The 19,768-nt window shown below is 44.5% G+C and overlaps 1 protein-coding gene across 2 annotated transcripts; it reads left to right on the top strand.

Annotated features, from left to right (window-relative positions):
• The first annotated feature begins 9,739 nt into the window (after positions 1-9,739).
• Positions 9,740-19,768, top strand: Camlg (calcium modulating ligand). Of its 2 annotated transcripts, XM_052156342.1 has the most exons (4): positions 9,741-9,998; positions 11,486-11,946; positions 14,791-14,856; positions 19,167-19,768. In XM_052156342.1, exons 1-4 carry the CDS (start codon positions 9,833-9,835, stop codon positions 19,356-19,358), a joined length of 885 nt encoding a protein of 294 aa, XP_052012302.1. In that variant the 5' UTR covers positions 9,741-9,832; the 3' UTR covers positions 19,359-19,768. The 2 variants fall into 2 exon arrangements, with proteins under 2 accessions (XP_052012303.1, XP_052012302.1); XM_052156343.1 differs by lacking the exon at positions 14,791-14,856 and having other exon boundaries at positions 9,740-9,998.

The following is a 19,768-nucleotide window of genomic DNA, read 5'->3' as shown; positions in this document are numbered from 1 at the left end:
AGCAAGGTGTAGAGGAAAGGGTTTACTCAGCTTACACTTCCACATTGCTGTTCATCACCAAGGAAGTCAGGACAGGAGCTCACACAGGGCGGGAACCTGGAGGCAGGAGCTGATGCAGAGGCCATGGAGGGGTGCTGCTTACTGGCTTGCTTCCCCCAGCACACCCCTCCTCGTGACTTGCTCCTCGTGGCTTGTTCAGTCTTCTTTTTTCTAGAACCCAGGAGCACCAACCCAGGGATGTTTCCACCCACAATGGGCTGGGCCCTCCACCATCAATCACTAATTAAGGAAATGCCTTACAGCTGGACCTTATGGAGTCATTTCCTCAAGTGAGGTTCCCTCCTTCCAGATAAATCCAGTTTTCCTGCCAGGTTGATATAAGACCAGCCAGTCCAGTATTCTCCCTTTGTACTTTCCTTTGACCTATCTAATCTGCAATGCCCCCTTCCCTAACAATCCCCTCCCACCAGCAGGCCCTCTTTAGGTTCCTGGCTTCCACCTGTCCTCCATACAAGACAGAGAAGATGGACCATTTCTGTTTCTGGGCCCGAGTTACCTCAGAATAACTGTTTCTAGTCTATGGCGGTTTGAATGAGTTTGACCCCCATAGGCTCATACATCTCAAGGCTTGGATCCCAGTTGGGATTGTTTAGAAGGATTGGGAGGCATGGCCTTCTTGGAGGAATTGTGTCACTTGGGGTGGGGTGTGAGGTTTCAATACTCCATGCCATAGTCAGCTCGCCCGCTCTCTCTCTCTCTCTCTCTCTCTCTCTCTCATGTGCACGTGCTCTCTCTCATTGTCAATCTGGATTGTGTTTATGGATTTGATGTAAACTCTTAGCTACTACTTCATCTCTGCCATCTCAGCCTCTCTTCTCCATGTTTCCTGATGTGATGGTCATGTACTCTAATTGTCTGGACCTATGCTCTCCCAATTATTATTATTATTTATTATTATTATTAATTTATATGTAATATATATATATATGCATGCTTGGTCATGGTGTTGAGTCAAAGCAATAAAAAACGTAATTAAGACAAATTCTATTTACCTCTAACTTTCCTTTTTATTTAAATAAAATTATTTATTTATTATATGTAAGTATACTGTACCTGTCTTCAGACACACCAGCAGAGGGCATCAGATCTCATTACAGATGGTTGTCAGCCACCATGTGTTTGCTGGGATTCGAACTCAGGACTTCTGGAAAAGCAGTCAGTGCTCTTAATCATTGAGCCATCTCTCCAGCCTTACCTCTAACTTTCATGACTTCATTTTCCTTTACAGTTGAGTAATATTCCATTGTGTGTGTACATGTACATGTGTATGTACATGTACATGTGTGTGTACATGTACCATGTTTTTCCTCATCTACTCATGTGCTGATGGACATTCATGTGAAATCCTCCTTGCATTGTCAGTTCTACTGTCTACTTTATTTTATTTTATTTTATGTGTACAGCTGTTTTGGCTGCATATGTCTATGTACCCTGTACATGCCTGGTGCCAGAGTGGTCCAGAAGAGGGCAGCACATCCCCTGGAACTGGAGTTTCAGGTGAGCACCATATAGGTGCTAAGAATCCAACCCAGGTCCTCTGGAAGAGCAGCCAGTGCTCTTAACCACTAAGACATCTCTCCAGCCCAAACGTACTGTCATTGAAACTAGTGGTTAAGAGCACTGGCTGCTCTTGGAAAGGTTCAATTCCCACCACCTGCATGGCAGCTCACGACTGTCTGAACTCCAGTTCCAGGGGTCCCAACTCTCTCACATTGACAAACATGCAGGCAAAACGCACCTAAAGTAAAAATAAATATTTCATTTTAAGAAAAGAGCTAGCTGGTAGTGGTGCACACCTTAAATCCCAGCATCGGGAGGCAGGGGCATGAAGATCTCTATGTTTATGGCCAGCCTGGTTCAAGAAACAAAAACAAAAACAGAGCCAGGCGGTGTTGGCACACACCTTTAGTCCCAGCACTTGGGAGGCAGAGGCATGCAGATTTCTGAGTTCGAGGCCAGCCTGGTCTACAGAGTGAGTTCCAGGACAGCCAGAACGATACAAAGAAACCCTGTCTCGAAACCCCCCTGAAAAAGAAAGAAAGAAAGAAAGAAAGAAAGAAAGTAAGAAAGAAAGAAAGAAAGAAAGAAAGAAAGAAAGAAAGAAAGAAAGAAAGCTTGGCTTCGATTCCTTCCCAGGGATCTGACAACCATTTCTAGTCTTCAAAGGCACTAAGCAGGCGCAGGGCACACAGATATTCAGACAGGCTAAACTTACATAATTTTAAATAAAAAGAAAAGGAATCATGTCCAACAAGAACAAATTTGAATACAATTTAAGATCTACTGGCATGCCTCAGTGGTTCTTATCAGTTGCTAGATGTTCAGAAGAAACCCAGGACAAAGGCAGTGATGCCTGCTAACGTGCCCAAGTGCTGGTGGCCTCCAGACCTGCTCAGTCTCACCACTCTCTGTGGCCCTTCTCATCACCTACCCAAATCTCCAGCTCACAGGCTTCCCACCCCCACCCCCACCCCCGCCATTACTGCCCTGCCCCCTCTCTGTTGTCTTCCTCTCTTGGTCTCCTTTCCTGCCCCTCACTTTCTTTATCTTCCTCTCTTGCCCACCCCACCCTTTTCCGCTCATGGGCTGGTCCAGTCTGCTGGCCGTATTCAATTTACTACTTTATCTCTCTGCTCTGGACTCTACTAGATGTCTCTGGCTGTTCTCTCCCTCATATCTACAATAAAAACCTTCCCTCCAATCATACCTTTGGAAGATGGAAATGGGTGCCATCATTTGGGGAACTGAGGGTTCCTTTGAACCTGACAGGTAAAGGCTTACACAGCAAAGAAGGTAGCGGCGTAGCACCTAACATCTCTAGGCCACCACTGTGTCTTTTGTTGAGTCTTAGAGCGTATCCTGGACAGCGAGGGCTCTAGGGAGAAAGGCTCAAGGGCTGTGTTTTGACCATTGGGTTCTTCATGTTGTATAGCCATTTCTTTCCAATTGGAACTTTCCTTGAAGATGAGAAAAGCTCCCTCCGGAAACTCACAGGCCCAGGAAGCTCAAGAGTATTTATTATAAGACCCGCAAGTCCCTTTCTTAGGTTGTAGAAGCAGTAACAGCTACTGAGGACAGGAAACTCCCTCTTATAGAGCATACTGTATCCAAAAAACGGAGGTTCCAAGAGTTGATACCATGCCGGAGGGTTAAGGGTGGCTGATGATGTCACCCAAGTTCTATGTGTGACCCCAACAGGTTTGCTGGTTCACTAGGCTACACTTGGGTACAGTCATTTCTTTGGTCAATTATTGGTACTTTATCTGGGCTAAATAGAGGTCTACTCACATCTCCCCAGGGAAATTCATACAACATTCATTTCCCTTAGACTTCATCTCAATATGCAGCACAAGCCGGCTTTGAACAGGTTCAGGTGTCCTGTTTCAGTCTCCGAATTTTGAGATTAAAGATGTGCACCATCACCTTAGGCTATCTGTTGAATTATATTTTTCCAGCCTTTTGACACTGATGAGGAGTGAGGCCATTACTTTTTTCCAGCAGTGAGATAAGGAAGAGACAGAGGGAAAAGCCATTAGAGCTGGCAGGGACAGCTTCTCAATGAACTCAAAAGACAGGCAGGCAGGGAGCATTTATCCCATGAGGGGAGGTGTCGGCAGGACTGGTGAGCCCTATGGGAAAATCATCACAGGAGTAGGGCTCAAACACTGCCCCCAGTACATTCAGCTCCAGAGTTACAAGTTGAACCCAGAGGGTAAGATGGCGGCGATGGGTTAAAATAACCACCTCAATTGTATCTTTTCCTCTCTGACCTTGAGATTTGATAAGTTTTTTCTTGGATAGGAGGCTTTTCCTGAGCACTGCTGTCTCTCCCAGAGTTCCCTACACTCCCTCAGGTCAGAAGCCTCTCATCTCAAGCCCTATTTTATAAACAGGCCCAGCCCATTAGAGTCATACACTGGGTATATATGGGCAGAGCCAAGGAACCAGCAACTCACCCTAAGTCCTTCTGGTGCAGGGAAAACTGCTTGTACACTTACTATCCTAGCTCTTCGTTCTTCACAATTGTGAGGCGACGAACCTGGGAGCCACTGGCCCTATGTTAAGAACATCCGACTCCATTTTTTTTTTTTTTTTTTTTTTTTTGATAAGGGGTTTCTCTGTGTAGCCTTGGCTGTCATGGAACTGGATCTGTAGATCAGGCTGGCCTTGAACTCATAGAGATCCACCTACCTCTGTCTTCCAAGTGCTGGGATCAAAGTCATGCCCACTGCCACCTGGCTAGCCAGATTTAAAAACAGCTTTATGGATGTATAATTTATACCATGTATTTTACAGCTCAGTGGTTTTTGTTTTGTTTTTTGAAAGAGGGTTTCTCTTACATATTCCTGGGTGTCCTTGAACCTGCTCTGTAGTCCAGGCTAGCCTCAAACTTAGAGATCTGCTTGCTTCTGCCTTCTGACTGCTGAGATTAAAGGCGTGCCCCACCACTGCCTGGAGGCTCAGTAGTTTTTTGTTTTTGTTTGTTTGTTTGTTTTTGTTTTGTTTTTTGGATTTGGTTTTTTTCTAGACAGGGTTTTTCTGTGTAGCCCTGGCTGTCCTGGAACTCACTCTGTAGACCAGGCTGGCCTCGAACTCAGAGATCTGCCTGCCTCTGCCTCCCAGAGTGCTGGGATTACAGGCATGTGCCACCACCGCCCGGCTGGCTCAGTAGTTTTTTAATAAAGACAGAACTGGGAGCTGGAGAAATAGCTCAGCGTTTAAGAACACTTGCTGTTCTTATAAAGGATCCAGGTCCTGTTCCTAGCACCCACATGGTAAGTCAACCGTCTATAACCCCATAGCAGGTGATCTGACACCATCTTCTGGCCTCCACACACATCAGGCACTCAGCAGCAGGGACAGGAAGATGTCTTTGAGTTTGAAGCCAGCCTGGTACATAGTGAGTCCCATGCCAGCCAAAGTTACTGAGTGAGAGTCTGTCTTAACCCCTGAAAAATACACCTCCAAACTCTAATAAGACAAATAAAATTCTCTAATTAAACAAGATATAAAAGGAGTTTTTTTTCCATTTTGTTTTGTTTGTTTGGTTTTATGTTGTTATTAAGAACAAAATAATTTGCAGGAATATATAGAGTTAGCTGGGTGTGGTGCACATACACTTTTAATTCCAATGTGGGAGGCAAAGGCAGGTGGATCTCTGTGGGTTCTAGGCTTGCTTGGTTCACATAGTTCCAGGACAGCCATGGTTATGTAGAGAGAAACAGTCAAGAGAAAAGAAAGAAGGGATTGGGAGGGAGAGGGAGAGCAGACTGGATGAGGGGGGATGCCTCGGGGGTAAAGACCTTTTATTGCTCGTTCAGGGAACTGGAGTTCAGTCCCAAACACCCACATCATGTTAGCTCAAAACCATGTTTATGTGTGTATGTATGTATGTATGTATGTATGTGTTTTCTATGTGAATGCTGACTCACACATATGCATGCATGCCCGCAGGTCAGAAGACGGCACCAGATCCCTTGATAGACGGTGGAGAGCCACCATGCAGCTGCTGATATTTGAATTTAAGATCTCTGCATGAGCAGCCGGTGCTTTTTAAGCACTCAGACATCTCTCCAGCCACCCATTCATAAAGTTATAGCTCCAGTTCCAGAAGATTTGATGTCCTTTCCTGGCCTCTGCAGAAACTGCATGCATATAATGAACATACATACATAAATGCAGGTAAAACACCCAACACTACTAAAAACAAACAAACAAAATAAACCGGAATGAGTGTACCAGTAGAGGAGAAGGAGGTTTTTTTTTTTTTTTCCTTTTCTTTGAGACAAGGTTTCTCTGTGTGACCCTGGCTGTCCTGGAACTCTCAAACTCACAGGAGGATATTTTCAAGCAACTTTCCTCACACCATATCCATTTGATACGAACCAAAACAACTGTGGCAGTTGGACTAAGAATGGCCCTCATAGGCTCATATTTGAAGGCATGGTATTATTTGAGAAGGATAAGGAGTGTATGTGTCACTCAGAGATGGGGCTTGAGGTTTCCATAGCTCACAGCAGGCCGAGTCTCTTTCTCTTTCTCATGGCTTGCAGATCAGGATGCAAGGTCTCAGCTACTGTTGCAGCACCATGTGTTAGACCGTACTCTCTCCAACACGACGATCGTGACTAATGACCCTCCAAAACTCCAAGTGAGCCCGAAGTAAATGATTTCTTTTATAAGCATTGCCTTGGTCATGGTGTCTCTTCACAGCAATAGAAAAGTGACTAAGAGCCGGGTGGTGGTGGTGCACACCTGTAATCCCAGCACTCTGGGAGGCAGAGGCAGGTGAATTCCTGAGTTCGAGGCCAGCCTGGTCTACAGAGTGAGTTCCAGGACAGCCCAGGCTACACAGAGAAACCCTGTCTCAAATAAACCAAATTCAAAAAAAAAAAAAAAATAAAGGAAAGAAAGAAAGAGAAAGAAAGAAAAAGTGACTAAGATAGTAACACTGGCCATTTAGTTGTTTGCAAAGTTGGCAAAAGTATGCATGAAGCAGTTACTCTCCATTCAAATACAAGGAATGGTGTAAGAGGAGAGAAAACTGTGCAGCGGAAGTCAGGACAGAGGGGAACAGAGAGCAGCTTTTTGTTTTTTGTTTTTTCCTTTCTTCCTTTTCTTTTTCTTTTCTCTTTTTTGAGACAGGGTCTTAGTATGTAGCCCTGGCTGAACTGGTTGTGTATACCAAGCTAGCATCAAAGCCACAGAGATCCACCCGACTCTTCCTCCCCAGTGCTGAGATTAAAGGCATGCACCATCATCTCAGGCAGATTACGGCTAGCTGATAATCTGTTGGTGTAGAACAAAAATTTTGGAGCAAAGTAGCAAGTTCCATTTTAGCAGACGCCTCCTGTCTACTGATGCAATGTGCCAATCGCGTCTTAAGCCTCCATTTCCTACTGTGTGGATGAGTGCGTTTGACTGTTCAGACTGTTCAGTTTCCATCGAATGGGGACCTGACCTGCCTCGCTGACAAACACCACTGTACACAATGGCTTTCCTTAGTTTATTAACTGTCTTAAACTACATGACAGAACTGCCACCTTCAAACTAATATATATGATCACCACGCTCAGGCTTGACCCCTTCCTTGGGTTTTTCATGGGCTATGGCGAGCTCTGGGGTGTCTCCTCAGCTGCTGCTTCACAAAGAAGGTACCAGGTCTGCATTGAGAAGCTCAACAGCAGCCAAACAATCCAGGTCAAAGGTCTGCGGTGCTCATGTTCATCAGGGCTGCACACAAGACTCTGCTCAGGGAAAGCCAGCATACGCTATGAGATTGCATTTTATGGGTGTCGCCTAGAAATACTCTTTAAAAAAAATTTTTTTTATATTTATATGAGTACACTGTAGCTGTCTTCAGACACACCTGAAGAGGGCATCAGCTCCCATTACAGATGGTTGTGAGCTGGGATGTGGTACAGATGGTTGTGAGCTACAGATGTGGTAGCTGGGAATTGAACTCGGGACCTCTGGAAGAGCAGTCAGTGCTCTTTAACCACTGAGCCATCTTGCCAGCCCCATCTTAGAAGTACTCTTAACTGTTGTCGTTCATGAATGTTTGCGCCAATTTGGTTCCAAGGAAATGATACAATTAGAAATCATAAGGATACATACAATCATAAACATATGGCTTCACCGCTTTATGACTTTCAGATTTTTTTAAAAAGCTTTACTTATTTTATGATTGTGAGTACAATGTCACTGTCTTCAGACACACCAGAAGAGGACATCAGATCCCATTACAGGTGTTTGTGAGCTACCATGTGGTTGCTGGGAATTGAACTCAGGACCTCTGGAAGAGCAGATAGTGGGTGGGTTAACCGCTGAGCCATCTCTCCAGCCCAACTTTCAGATTTTTAAAAAACATTTTTATTGCATGTGGTTTTACCTGAATGTATGTCTGTGTGAGTGGGTTGGGTCCCCTGGAACTGGAGTTACAGACAGTTGTGAACTGGCATGTGGTTGCTGGTAATTGAACCCCGGTCTTCTAGAAAAACAGCTAGTGCTCTTAACTGCTGGGCCATCTCTCCAGCTCATAACTTTCAGATTTATCAGTTACCAGATTTTTTTATTGTTTTTTTGTTGTTGATTTTTTAAAAATTACTTATTTATCTTATGCATATGGGTATTTTGTCTGTACTATATACATGCATTGCCTGCAGTGGTCAGGAGAGGGCACTGGATCCTGTAGAAATAGAGTTACAGATAGTTAGCTGATGTGTGGATAATGGGAATAGAATCTAGGTACTCTGGAAGAACACCCAATGCTCCACAGCTGAGCCATTTTTCCAGCCCCATTGTTGCTGACTTTAGTGACAGTGTCTCACCACACATCCCCCCTGGCTGGCCTGGAATTCACTAAGTAGATCACACTGGCAGGAACTCATATGAGACAGATATGCCTGCCTGTCCCCCTGTTGCTGGGTTTGAAAGGCTTTTGACACATCTTTCCAGTCCAGCCACCTGCTTTGGCTAGGCTTATACTCCCAAACATGACCTCACCCCCCTGCTATTGAGACTGCTCCATCTTGGGTTGTAGGAGCCACTTAGGCTCCCTGGTCACTCTGATATCTGATAACTTCCTTGTATGTTGCTATGACATCCTACATAATAAAAGGTCTTTTAGGTAGCAAGAAAATGTAAGTAAACAATAAGGTCTGTTTTGACCTTTGGGGTGTGTGTGTGTGCTTAACTTCTATTTTTATCCTATCTTACTGAAACAGAGTCATACTGTAGAATCTGCTATAAAAAAGACAAGTGCCTGCCATTGCAACCTCCATTTTTCCTTTCTGCATGAATCTGCTTCTTCCTGGCATTTCACCCACCAGGCAGGGTGTGGGCTCTCTTGACATAGGAGAAAACAGACGGCAGTTGGTGGTGAGGTGCGGTTTATTCATAGGACCAGAGATCTGAGAACAAGGTTATACTCTTTGAAATGCTGATTTAACACTCCATGTCAAACGAGCAGTTTCACAGGGAATGAGACAGTTTATTTTAACTGCTCGAGCTTGCACTTCCCGAAATACTAAATCTGGCTAGTATTGACTTAAACTCTTTGCACTCCTTCAGCACGCCACCACCAGAGCTGGAAAGAGAACTCAGAACGAATATAAGCAGAGCAACTCAGAACAAACTTACTAGTGCATACTACAGGTTCCTTTCTAATATATAATAACACAAAGTCCTCCTCTACAAGATGTAAGCATGCAACAGGGTTGCAAGAGCAGAGTAAGGAGAAGGGTAGTAGGAAGTGTTGGCAATTTAGACCACAGGGGCACGGAAGAGACTGGAGAAACCAGGCAGAAATGCCGTAAAGAACTAGAATTCAACACCGTCACCAAATCCCAGGGCCACGCTCCCGGAAAGTGTCGCACCCGCAATTACGTATCCAAGGAGGAAAGACGCGTTGACTGGTAAAAAGGTCCTGCCGTTGCAACCTCCATTTTGCTTTCTGGCAGAAGACTAAAATGGGCCTGCTCCTCATTGGCGTTTCACCCATGAGAAGGGCGTCGGTCTTTTCATCTTCGAGAGCAGCTGTGAGGTAACCTGGTGGTGGAAACCTGAGCACTGCCATCTTATAAAGGGATAATCTTTGAACCTGGCCTGCCCTCACTAGACGTGGCCTCGTGCAGGTCGTCGGCGCATGCTCACTCCTCAGTCCCCGCCCCCTAGCGGGCGGGACTTCAGTGGGAGTGGGACGGAACTCTGCGGCCCTGCCTTAAGTCATCCTCGCCTTTACTGTCACCCTGATCTAGACAGTAGAGAAAGCATGGAGCCGGTGCCTGTGGCCACCGACGGCGGGGACAGGCCCGCGGCGCCCTCGGGCCTGTCGGCTTCCCAGCGTCGAGCGGAGCTGCGGAGGAGAAAGCTGCTCATGAACTCCGAGCAACGCATCAACCGGATCATGGGCTTTCACAGACCCGGGAGCGGCGCGGGTGAGAGCTTCGGTTTCCCCCTCTCCCGCCCACCCCTTTGAATCTTCAAGATCCTTCTGTCCCCTCCAGCTCGCAAACCTTTTGACCCCAAAATGCACTCTGACCGAACTCTGTCTCCGCCCCCTAGGTGATGACCCATATTATGTTGTCGCTTAACCCCAGGGCGTTCCTTGTTGCTTCCTATTTTCTTGGATCCTCGCCGGTAGATTGTCTCCACCCCGTCCACAAAGCTTTCGTTCCTGATTCTCTGTGTACGGTTATCTGAGACAGCCCCTATATTCCTGATTACTTGCCTTTCTTGAAAGCTGCGCATTTTATCCCTAGAGCGCTCAGTCCATTGCATGCCCAGGGAGATTTTTCATATATACTCCAAACGCTTTTCTTTCCTGTTACTCCCCTGACCTAGCTTTTGTTTTTTGCTTTGTAACTCTCGTCCACCACATCAGTCATTACTCAACCGTTGGCTGGTCCATCCATTGTGGATCAGAGACCCTATTTTCCTATCTTGGTTGCTGTGCTCAGTGCCTTCGACGACATTACCACTCACAGGTCTTCCGGAAAGATGTAATATCCCCGCTGAGATTTCCTTTCATTAGCAGAGATACATCACATTTCAATAACTGCATTTGCCCTAAGAAAACACAACTTCCCTGCAACCTTGCATCCAGTACACTGTGTTCTTGTGAACACATTGAATTCTACTATGCCTGATTTCTGTAAGTTTCGATTTGGGTGTTTCCTTTAGTAATTGGCTCTTTAGTCACTGTTTGCAAGCTTGGTAGAGCTCAAGAATTTCTCTGAGGCATTAGAGATGTAGTTCTGAACTTCAAAATTATATAAATGAAAGGTATGAATACCACTTTCAAATCGTCTGAAACGGTAAAGGAAATATTTTTTGTGTAATCGATCTGAAGATATTCTTAAAGTATTGGTGTTTGTCTTTCTCAAGTTCCTTTCTTATTCTATTCTTTTGCTTGAAAAATTTTATCAGTTTTATAATTCTTTCTTTAAAAACTAGAACAACATCCTAAAAGTGCCTGCTCATGGCTGCCCGGGGACAGCAACAGTGGGTAGAGGCACGCCACACCCTGTGCTCACGGCACTCCGACTCAGAAATGTAACTGCAAAACAGAAACCCTAAGAGACTTTAATGATTTTGTATTTTTTCCAGTATCAGCTAGTGGAAGACACTGAGGCACATCTCTGGGTGTTTTGTCTGTGAAGCACTGTTCCTTATTCCTTGGGACAACCTGTGCTAGCTTTGCTTGTTTACTTAGCCATGGTAGTTTCTGTCCTCAGTGTTTGAACTTCCCTCTGCCAGAGTCCCTTTTTGTGACTGAGTATTTTGACGGTGAAGAAGATGGGGCTGGCTTTGTTTTCTGTGTCAGTATTTGTTTTGATTCAGAGACCAAGTTCTAGCAGCAGTGGCAGTGTTTAAGATGCTTGTGAATATGTAATACACAAGGCTTTATTTTTTCCTCCCTCAGAAGAAGACAATCAGACAAAATCAAAGCCACAGGACAGTGACAAACTGAACTCCCTCAGCAGCCCTTCAGTTTCAAAGAGAGTGGTGCTTGGCGATTCAGTCGATGGAGGAGGCACTGACCAGCGTGGTGGTGTGCCAGAAGTCAGGGGAACCCAGCTGGGAGACAAACTGGACTCATTCATTAAGCCACCAGAATGCAGTAGTAAGGATGGAGTTGAGCTCCGGCAGCGGACCAGAGGTGACCTGACAGCGGACTCTGCCCAGAGGGGTTCTCACCGCGGCCTAGAACAGTACCTTTCCAGATTCGAAGAGGCAATGAAGTTGCGCAAACAGCTGATCAGTGAGAAGCCCAGCCAGGAAGATGGAAGCACCACGGAAGAGTTTGACTCTTTCCGAATATTTCGGTTGGTGGGATGTGCTCTGCTTGCTCTTGGCGTCCGAGCCTTTGTTTGCAAATATTTGGTAAGATGAGAGCTGCCAGTTACTAACTAGGGAAATACAAGTTGAGTTGTCGTGATAAGGCTTTCTTGTCAGCATGACCAGATCAACCAGACTGTTTGAAAGTGTATTATAAATGCTGTTATTTATCCCAGTTACAGAATGAGAGCCATTTATGGTTCTAACTAACATGTCTACATACCAGGGACCACTTTATATGCTTGTCTTTTATTAATTCACTTAAATTCCATCTTTAAGTACTATGTGTTGCTTGAACCCATGAAGACTCAGATTAATTCTCTTACCCAAGGTCACACAGCCGCTGAAAGGGGTGTGAAACCCAGGCAGTTTCATCCCAGAAATGAAAGTCCAGATGCCTACATATGCTCTATATTAGCTAGTCATTTTCCAAGTAGTTTGAGACATTGAAATGTACTTCTTGTGGTTCTCAGTATAGGTGATTGTCTACGGTTCAGAAAGTGTTTCTCCATTGTATAACAAAGCGGCATCATAACCACAGTGCATTATGGGACATAGAAGAGTGCAGAAAGGCAGTCTTTAGTTCAGTGTCTGGGTTAGAACTTTTTTGAAAAGATTTATTATTTATTTTTGTGTTTTGCCTACATGTATGTATGTGTAGCACGGGAATGCCTGGTGCCTACTGAAATCAGAAAAGTGTGTCAGGTCCTCTGGAACTGGAATTGCAGGCAGCTGTGAGCTACCACAGGGGTGCAGGGAACTGAACTCAAGCGATGTTACCTACCCAGTCATTGCTCCAGCCTCCCAATGTCTTGATTTGAAGTAGGTTCATTCAGTAGTCATTTTAAGAATGCTTACTATATATTGGGTATGTCCATAAAATTTTCATACATCATTAGACAAAACAGGTTTTAAAATCTGCTTTATGCAGCCAGGCATGGTAGCTTACAGCTTTAATCACAGCTCTTGGAAGGCAGAGACAAGCGGAACTCTGAATTCAAGACCAGCCTGGTGTACAGAGTGAGTTCCAAGACAGCCAGGGCTACACAGAGAAACCCTGTCTCAAAAAACAAAACAAAACAAAACAACAACAATACAACCTGCTTTAATGCAAATATTTTCTGAAGTAGAATCTATTCAACAGATTTGATTGTCTCCTCTGATGATAAGTTGTCGCCATAACAGAGACCAGATGGTCTTAGAGTATGACCTGCTTTTGTCTACTGGCTCTGTGCTGTCATGATTCAAAAGTATTGCCTGGTTTGTTTTGCTTTTTTTTTTTTTTTTTTTAAGATTTATTTTTATTTATTATATGTAAGTACACTGTAGCTGTCTTCAGACACACCAGAAGAGGGCGTCAGATTTCACTACAGATGGCTGTGAGCCACCATGTGGTTGCTGGGATTTGAACTCAGGACCTTCGGAAGAGCAGTCAGTGCTCTTACCCACAGAACCATCTCTCCAGCCCTTGTTTTGCTTTTTAAATAGATTTTTTTTTTGTTGAATGTGTGTGAGTGTTTTGCCCACGTGTATGTATGAATACTTGGTGTGTGCAGAGTGCCTGTCCAGTCAGAGAAGGGTGACGGAACTCTGCGGAACCAGAGTTATAGGTGGTTGTGAGCCATCACGTGGGCCCTGGGAATTGAACTCAGGTCTTCTGAAAGAGCAAGAAGTGAGTGTTCTTGCCCACTGCGCCATCTATGCAGCCACTGTGCCTCATTTCTATGTCAGGATTTTTGTCGTTTTGGTTTTCAGGTTTTGTTCATAAGATATTCCATTGTCTGTTTCTTGCCTCTGGCACACAGCAGTGTTTGTCCTTTGCCCCCTTGATAACCTTTGACATCTTAGAAATGATTATGCAGACTAAGCGCCATGTTGATCTTTTTCCTTTTGTTGACAATATGATGTCAAGATGCCAAACTTTTTTTTTCCAATTTTTTATTTTAAAGATTTATTTATTGTTATATGTAAGTACACTATAGCCATCTTCAGACACACCAGAAGAGGCATCAGATCCCATTACAGATGGTTGTGAGCCACCATGTGGTTGCTGGGATTTGAACTCAGGACCTTCAGAAGAGCAGTTAGTGCTCTTAACCACTGAGCCATCTCTCCAGCCCTGACCTACTCTGTTTTAAGAATAGCCTGTCTGTTGAAAACCAAGTTGTATGTGTCAAGTCTGCCCCAACTCTGAGGGATCTGTGGCTTCCCTTGGAGTGCTGGGTTTTATACTTGCTTTCAGTCCTTTGTCAGCCTCCTCCAGTGGAGAGAGATGTTACCGCATCACTTAATGCTCTAGAAGGTAAGTTTTGGGCTGTGTGTGGTAGGGTAAGCCTGTAATTCTAGAACTCTAGCTCTGAAGGCTGGGGAGTTGGATCCTGAGTTCAAGGCCAGCCTCTACAACCATGGTTCTCCACCTTCCCGATGCTGTGGCCCTTTAATACAGTTTCTCTTGTTATGGTGACCCCCAACCAAAAAATTATTTTCATTGCTACTTTATAACTGCAGTTTTCTGCTGTTACGAATCGTAATGTAAATATGTATGTTTTCTGCAGGTCTTAGGTGACCTGTGAAAGGATCTTCATTCCAACCCCAAAGGGCTTGTAGCCCACATGTTGTGAGCTGCCACTCTGCATAAGATCCTGTCTCAAAAAGAGAACAAAATTTTGTGTGAGAGAACACATTTGGAGAGGAACACACTGAAAAAAATTCCATGAGTTGAGCATGTGTTATGGTTATGGAATCAGAGCTTGTTACTCCCTTTACTCTCCCACCTGCCACATTAGATAGTTTCCTGTACTGTTTGCTTTTATCACCTTTGTTAAGTTGATTTATCATGATATGAGTAATCCTACTGGAAATACTGAATTTTATTTTCTATCTCCACAGTCTATATTCGCTCCATTTCTTACTTTGCAACTTGCGTACATGGGACTATACAAATATTTTCCTAAGGTAAATTTAAGCCTTTTCTCAATGATGTGTTTAGGTTGACTGGTGACTCGGTAATTGTCAAGAATTTAATGTATTTGTGTGTGTGTGTGTGTGTGTGTGTGTGTGTGTAGGATATGTGAGTATGGACGTGATTTTGTGGAGTTCAGAGGACAATTTTCTGGAGGTGGTTTTCCCATGCCTTGGCTTCTAGGGATCAAACTCGGGTTGCCAAGCTTTTCTACTTGGCAAGCATTTCTACTTGCTGAGCCACCTTGACAGTTCCTGACTAACTCATCTTAAGAACTTAAGGGCTGGGAAGGTGCCTCAGTGCTTAAGAATACACCCTGCTCCAGAGGACCCAAGTTTGAGTTCTAGCCCCCATGTCAGGTGTCTCACAATTGCCTGTGACTCCAACTATAGCTACAGCGGGATCTAACTCCTCTGGCCACTGTGGGTACCTGCAGTCATGTGTGCATGCCTACACAGATACACATAATTAAAAAATACAAATAAATAATTTTTAATTGAAAAAAAAACCTAAAAAATCCAAATATAACATTAAGGGAAACATTAGTTACGCTTGATCTGTGTTAGTGCTTCAGGGGCAGGACCAGCAGGATGGCTCTGCAGGTAAGGAAATTTTCGATGTGCCTGGCTTGATTTTGATTGCTAGGACTCACATTGGGGAGCAGAGAATGGGCTTTGCAAGGCCCTCTGATCTTCACATCCATATTATCAATCAGCCTATAATCAACCAATCAATCAATAAATGTAATACAAACATTCAAAGTGGTTTACCTTCCAGGGCAAATCTTCAGGATTCATTAGAAAATTTAATAATTCATTCTGTGGCTAAGAAATTAATTTTAAAACAAATCTGATTATTTATTGGGCCCATTTTTGGACCCTCACTAGCCATTCGCTTTACTGTTGAGAGTGAGAACTACTCGACAGTCACTCAGCAGACTGATGCTGAGGGGAACTGTTGTTTTCCCAGTCGGCCTGACGCACACATCATCTCGCTGAGCTCGGTTTGCCTGATGTTGGAGATAAACGTCCTTGTAGGTCAGGCCACGTGACACCTGCAGGTAACCCTAACATTCAGAAGGTAAAGTCAGAAGGAGTATGAGCTTAAAACCAGCCTGGGCTATGCAGTGAGGCCCTGCCTCAAAAACATAAGTAAAAATGGCATTGTGTGTGAGAACGAATGTGCCAGAGCCCTGATGCGTGGCTCAGGCAGGCCTGGAACTCTCTTCTCCTGTCCTAGCTTTTTGGGATCACTGGCAGATGCTACCACACCCAGCATGTGATCAAAGTTTGTGACAAGATTTTGAGCTGAAAAATGACTGTTTACTTAGTCATATATCTCTATATCTATGGCTCAATGGGTGGGGGAGGGAAATGATTTTGCATCAAACCCAGGGTAACACAGGCACCTGTGGAGCTTTATCACAGGAGGAGGGTTTGGTAAAGAAGACAGAGCTGGCCTGGAGAGATGGCTCGGTGGTCAGATGGTCTGGCCCTTCCCAGAGGCCTGGGGTTCAATTATCAGAATCCACGTGGCAGATCAAAACTGTCTATGAGATCCAATGCCCTCTTCTGGTGTGTAGATGGTAAAATAAATAAATCTTTGATTGGTGTTTTTTTGAGATAGGGTTTCCCTGCATAGCCCCTGGCTAACGTGGAACTCCTTCTGTATGCCAGGCTGGCTTCAAACGCGAAGATCTACCTGCTTCTGGCTCTCAAGTGCTAGATTAAAATCGTGGGCCACCACCACTACCTGGCAAATAAATAAACTTGAGAGAGAGAGAGAGAAAGAGAGAGAGAGAGAGAGAGAGAGAGAGAGAGAGAGAGAGAGAGAGAGAGAAGATTTCTTGCAGATCTGTTGCAGTTTGGAGACAATAGGGTGAGAGCTGAAGTTTATATGTAGATGTTTCTTTTTTTTTTTTTTTTTTTTTTTGGATTTGGTTTTTTCGAGACAGGGTTTCTCTGTATAGCCCTGGCTGTCCTGGAACTCGCTCTGTAGACCAGGCTGGCCTCGAACTCAGAAATCTGCCTGCCTCTGTCTCCCAGAGTGCTGGAATTACAGGCGTGGGCCACCACTGCCCAGCTTTTTTTTTTTTAATGTAGATGTTTCTTAAAGAAAATGAGAGACGTGGTCTCTAAAAGCTCACTTTGGACCAGATATTCCTCACTCAGGGCTTCTAGGTGAGAAAATGCGGGTTCACAGATTGAAGATGGTTTTGATTTTTTTAATTTTGGTGCTGAGGGTTGGACCAGCACCGTTCTCTGAATCCTCTGCTTCTGAGCCGTGTGTCCAGCCCTGCACTTCCTGTAAGCTGTCGTTCTGCATGGTGTTGTGACATTATTCCATATTTTAAGTTGTATCTGTAGCTCGTTATTCTCCATCTTTTCAAGGACTAATTGTGTGTGTGTGTGTGTGTGTGTGTGTGTGTGTGTATATGTGTGCGCGCGCAAATGTGATCATGCCAGGAGAGGGCATCAGGTTCTCTGGAGCTAGAATTATAGGTACTTGTGAGCCACCCAGTGTGCCTGCTGGTACTGAATCCAGTTCTCTGCAAGACCACTGGGCTATCTTTACAACCCTGTGCTGGCCAGTGTTTTATTGCTTGAATTTATTATTTATTTATTTATTTACTTAATCTGTTGATAGGGAGTCTCCATCCTTGGTGAGTTATGACTAAAGCTGCTAAAGAATATTGTTTTGTTTTGTTTTGTTTGTTTGTTTTGAGATGATTTCTTTGTGTAGTCCTCATTGTCCTAGAACTTACTCTATAGACCAGGCTAGCCTAAAACTGCTAAATTACCAGTATTTAGTGATACTAAATAAATTTTAGAGATCACCTTTGAGCTTCTTTTTAAAAACCGAGTCTTGTGCTGGACAGACGGCTCAGTGGTTAAGTGTAACGGTTCTGTCACACCAGTCCCAGGGCATCTGATGGCCTCTTGTAGTGTCTGCAGGCATGCATGTGGTAAGTGAACATACACATAGGTTAACATCCATATGTATAAAATAAAGATAATTTTACAAAAATGAGTCTAGTGGCTGGTTGGCGGCAGCGCAGTCCTTTAATTTCAGTACTCCAAGGCAGAGGCAGGCGGATCTCAAGGAGTTCAAGGCCAGCCTAGTCTACAGAGTGAGTTCCAGGCCAGCCAGGGCTACACAGAGAAACCATGTTTCAAAAACTTAAAAGAAAAGGAGCCTGGTGTTGGGGGCTGTCACTCTGGCACTATTGAAGTTCTGAGTCTGAGCCCCAACCACTCGTGGATCCGAGGGAGCATCCTGGCTCGCGCCTGTGATCCCAGTCAGTGGGAGGGGGAGGAAGAAGGGTCAGTATGTCTTAGATGTGAAACAAATTTGAAGCCAGTCTGGGATCTTGAGACTCTGCCTCAAAAAAAAAAAAATTTTTTTTTTTTTTAATGAGACCAGAAAGTTACTAAAGAAATGTCCTGTCTCCCCCAGACGTGTTCTGAGCTGTTTAGTGACGCTCCGTGGCCCAGATAACCAGAGTGTGCTTCTTTGCTCCGCGGTCGGGGCCCTGTAGGATGTCCCTGTGGCTTGGTTTATAATGATCCGCTCTCTAGGACACCTAGATTCTTCTGCTTCTGGCTTTTTGTTGTCATGAGACACAGCTTATGATAGAGTGCTCCTCTGCCTCTGACAGGACGCTGCTCACTCTCCTCTGAAATCCTTCCTTCTCTGTTTCTGTATGTGGTGGGATCCTGGGCGTCATTTACATAAGACACCAGAGCAATGGCTATGCCATTTGGATCCTTATGCCACACACTATCAGTTCATTCATAGCCTCATATCCAGTTTTATTTTTCTCATTTCTTTACCTTGTGTCATTGTGTATCTCTAAAGTTGTTACTTATGTCTTGTTTCCAAAATGACACGGTTAATTAATTAATTAGGGACTCTCTACAGGGTCCTGACTGTCCTAGAACTCACTGTGATACCAGACTGGCCTTGAACGCACTGAGATCTGCCTGTTTCTACCTCCCAAGTGCCTGGATTAAAGGTGTGCTCCATCATGGCTGGCCAAATGACATAGTTATGTCACTTTTGCTGGGCTCCATCATGGCTGGCCAAATGACACAGTTATGTACTTTTGCAGGGCACTCTGTTGCCTCCTACTGCCTAATAATTGTTGGGTTTGCCTATTGTGTTCAGTAAGTGGTGACATACTACTGTTCTGACACTTCAGCCGCAGTTTTGAAAACTGAGGAAAGATGGCATCTGTCATGTTCTTGGAGAGCAGGCATAGTCTGTCAAAAGCAAACGGTTAACTTTCCTTTCCTCGGTGCAGGGTGAGAAGAAGGTGAAGACTACGGTGCTGACAGCTGCACTGTTGCTGTCCGGGATTCCCGCTGAGGTGATAAACCGGTCCATGGACACCTACAGCAAGATGGGCGAGGTCTTCACGGACCTCTGCGTCTACTTCTTCACCTTCATTTTCTGTCATGAACTGCTTGATTACTGGGGCCCAGAAGTACCCTGAAACCCGAGGAACATGGCCATTTACATGTGAAACAACCTTTCTTCTACACTGCAGTGTCTCTAAAGGGGGCAAATTGGTTTATACCTTCATCAAAAACTTTGGCTTTACAGAAAACCAATTTAACCGTTTCCCTGATTTAAAAGGGTTAAATTTGAATCAGTCCTGGTCTGAGTAACCAAATAGGGTAACCAACGGCATTAACAAGTTTTCATGTTTAATTAGAAGTCCAGTCTTACACCTTTCCCCTAACGTCTGAGGTTTATAATCCCTCCTGTAGGCCCGGGCTAGTACTTTTAGGGGACTAGATAGACAGGGCTCAGCCTGCCTAAAGGACCGTACTTTGTATCTCTGTCATTCCTTCTTGAGAAATGAAACCATCCTCAAAATAAAGCAAATGGAATTGGATTGTC

The sequence above is a fragment of the Apodemus sylvaticus genome, chromosome 14, assembly GCF_947179515.1.
Source record: "Apodemus sylvaticus chromosome 14, mApoSyl1.1, whole genome shotgun sequence".
Classification (NCBI taxonomy): Eukaryota; Metazoa; Chordata; class Mammalia; order Rodentia; family Muridae; genus Apodemus; species Apodemus sylvaticus.
Note: the sequence above shows the minus strand (reverse complement) of the source record. Positions and strands in the feature narration are given on the sequence as shown.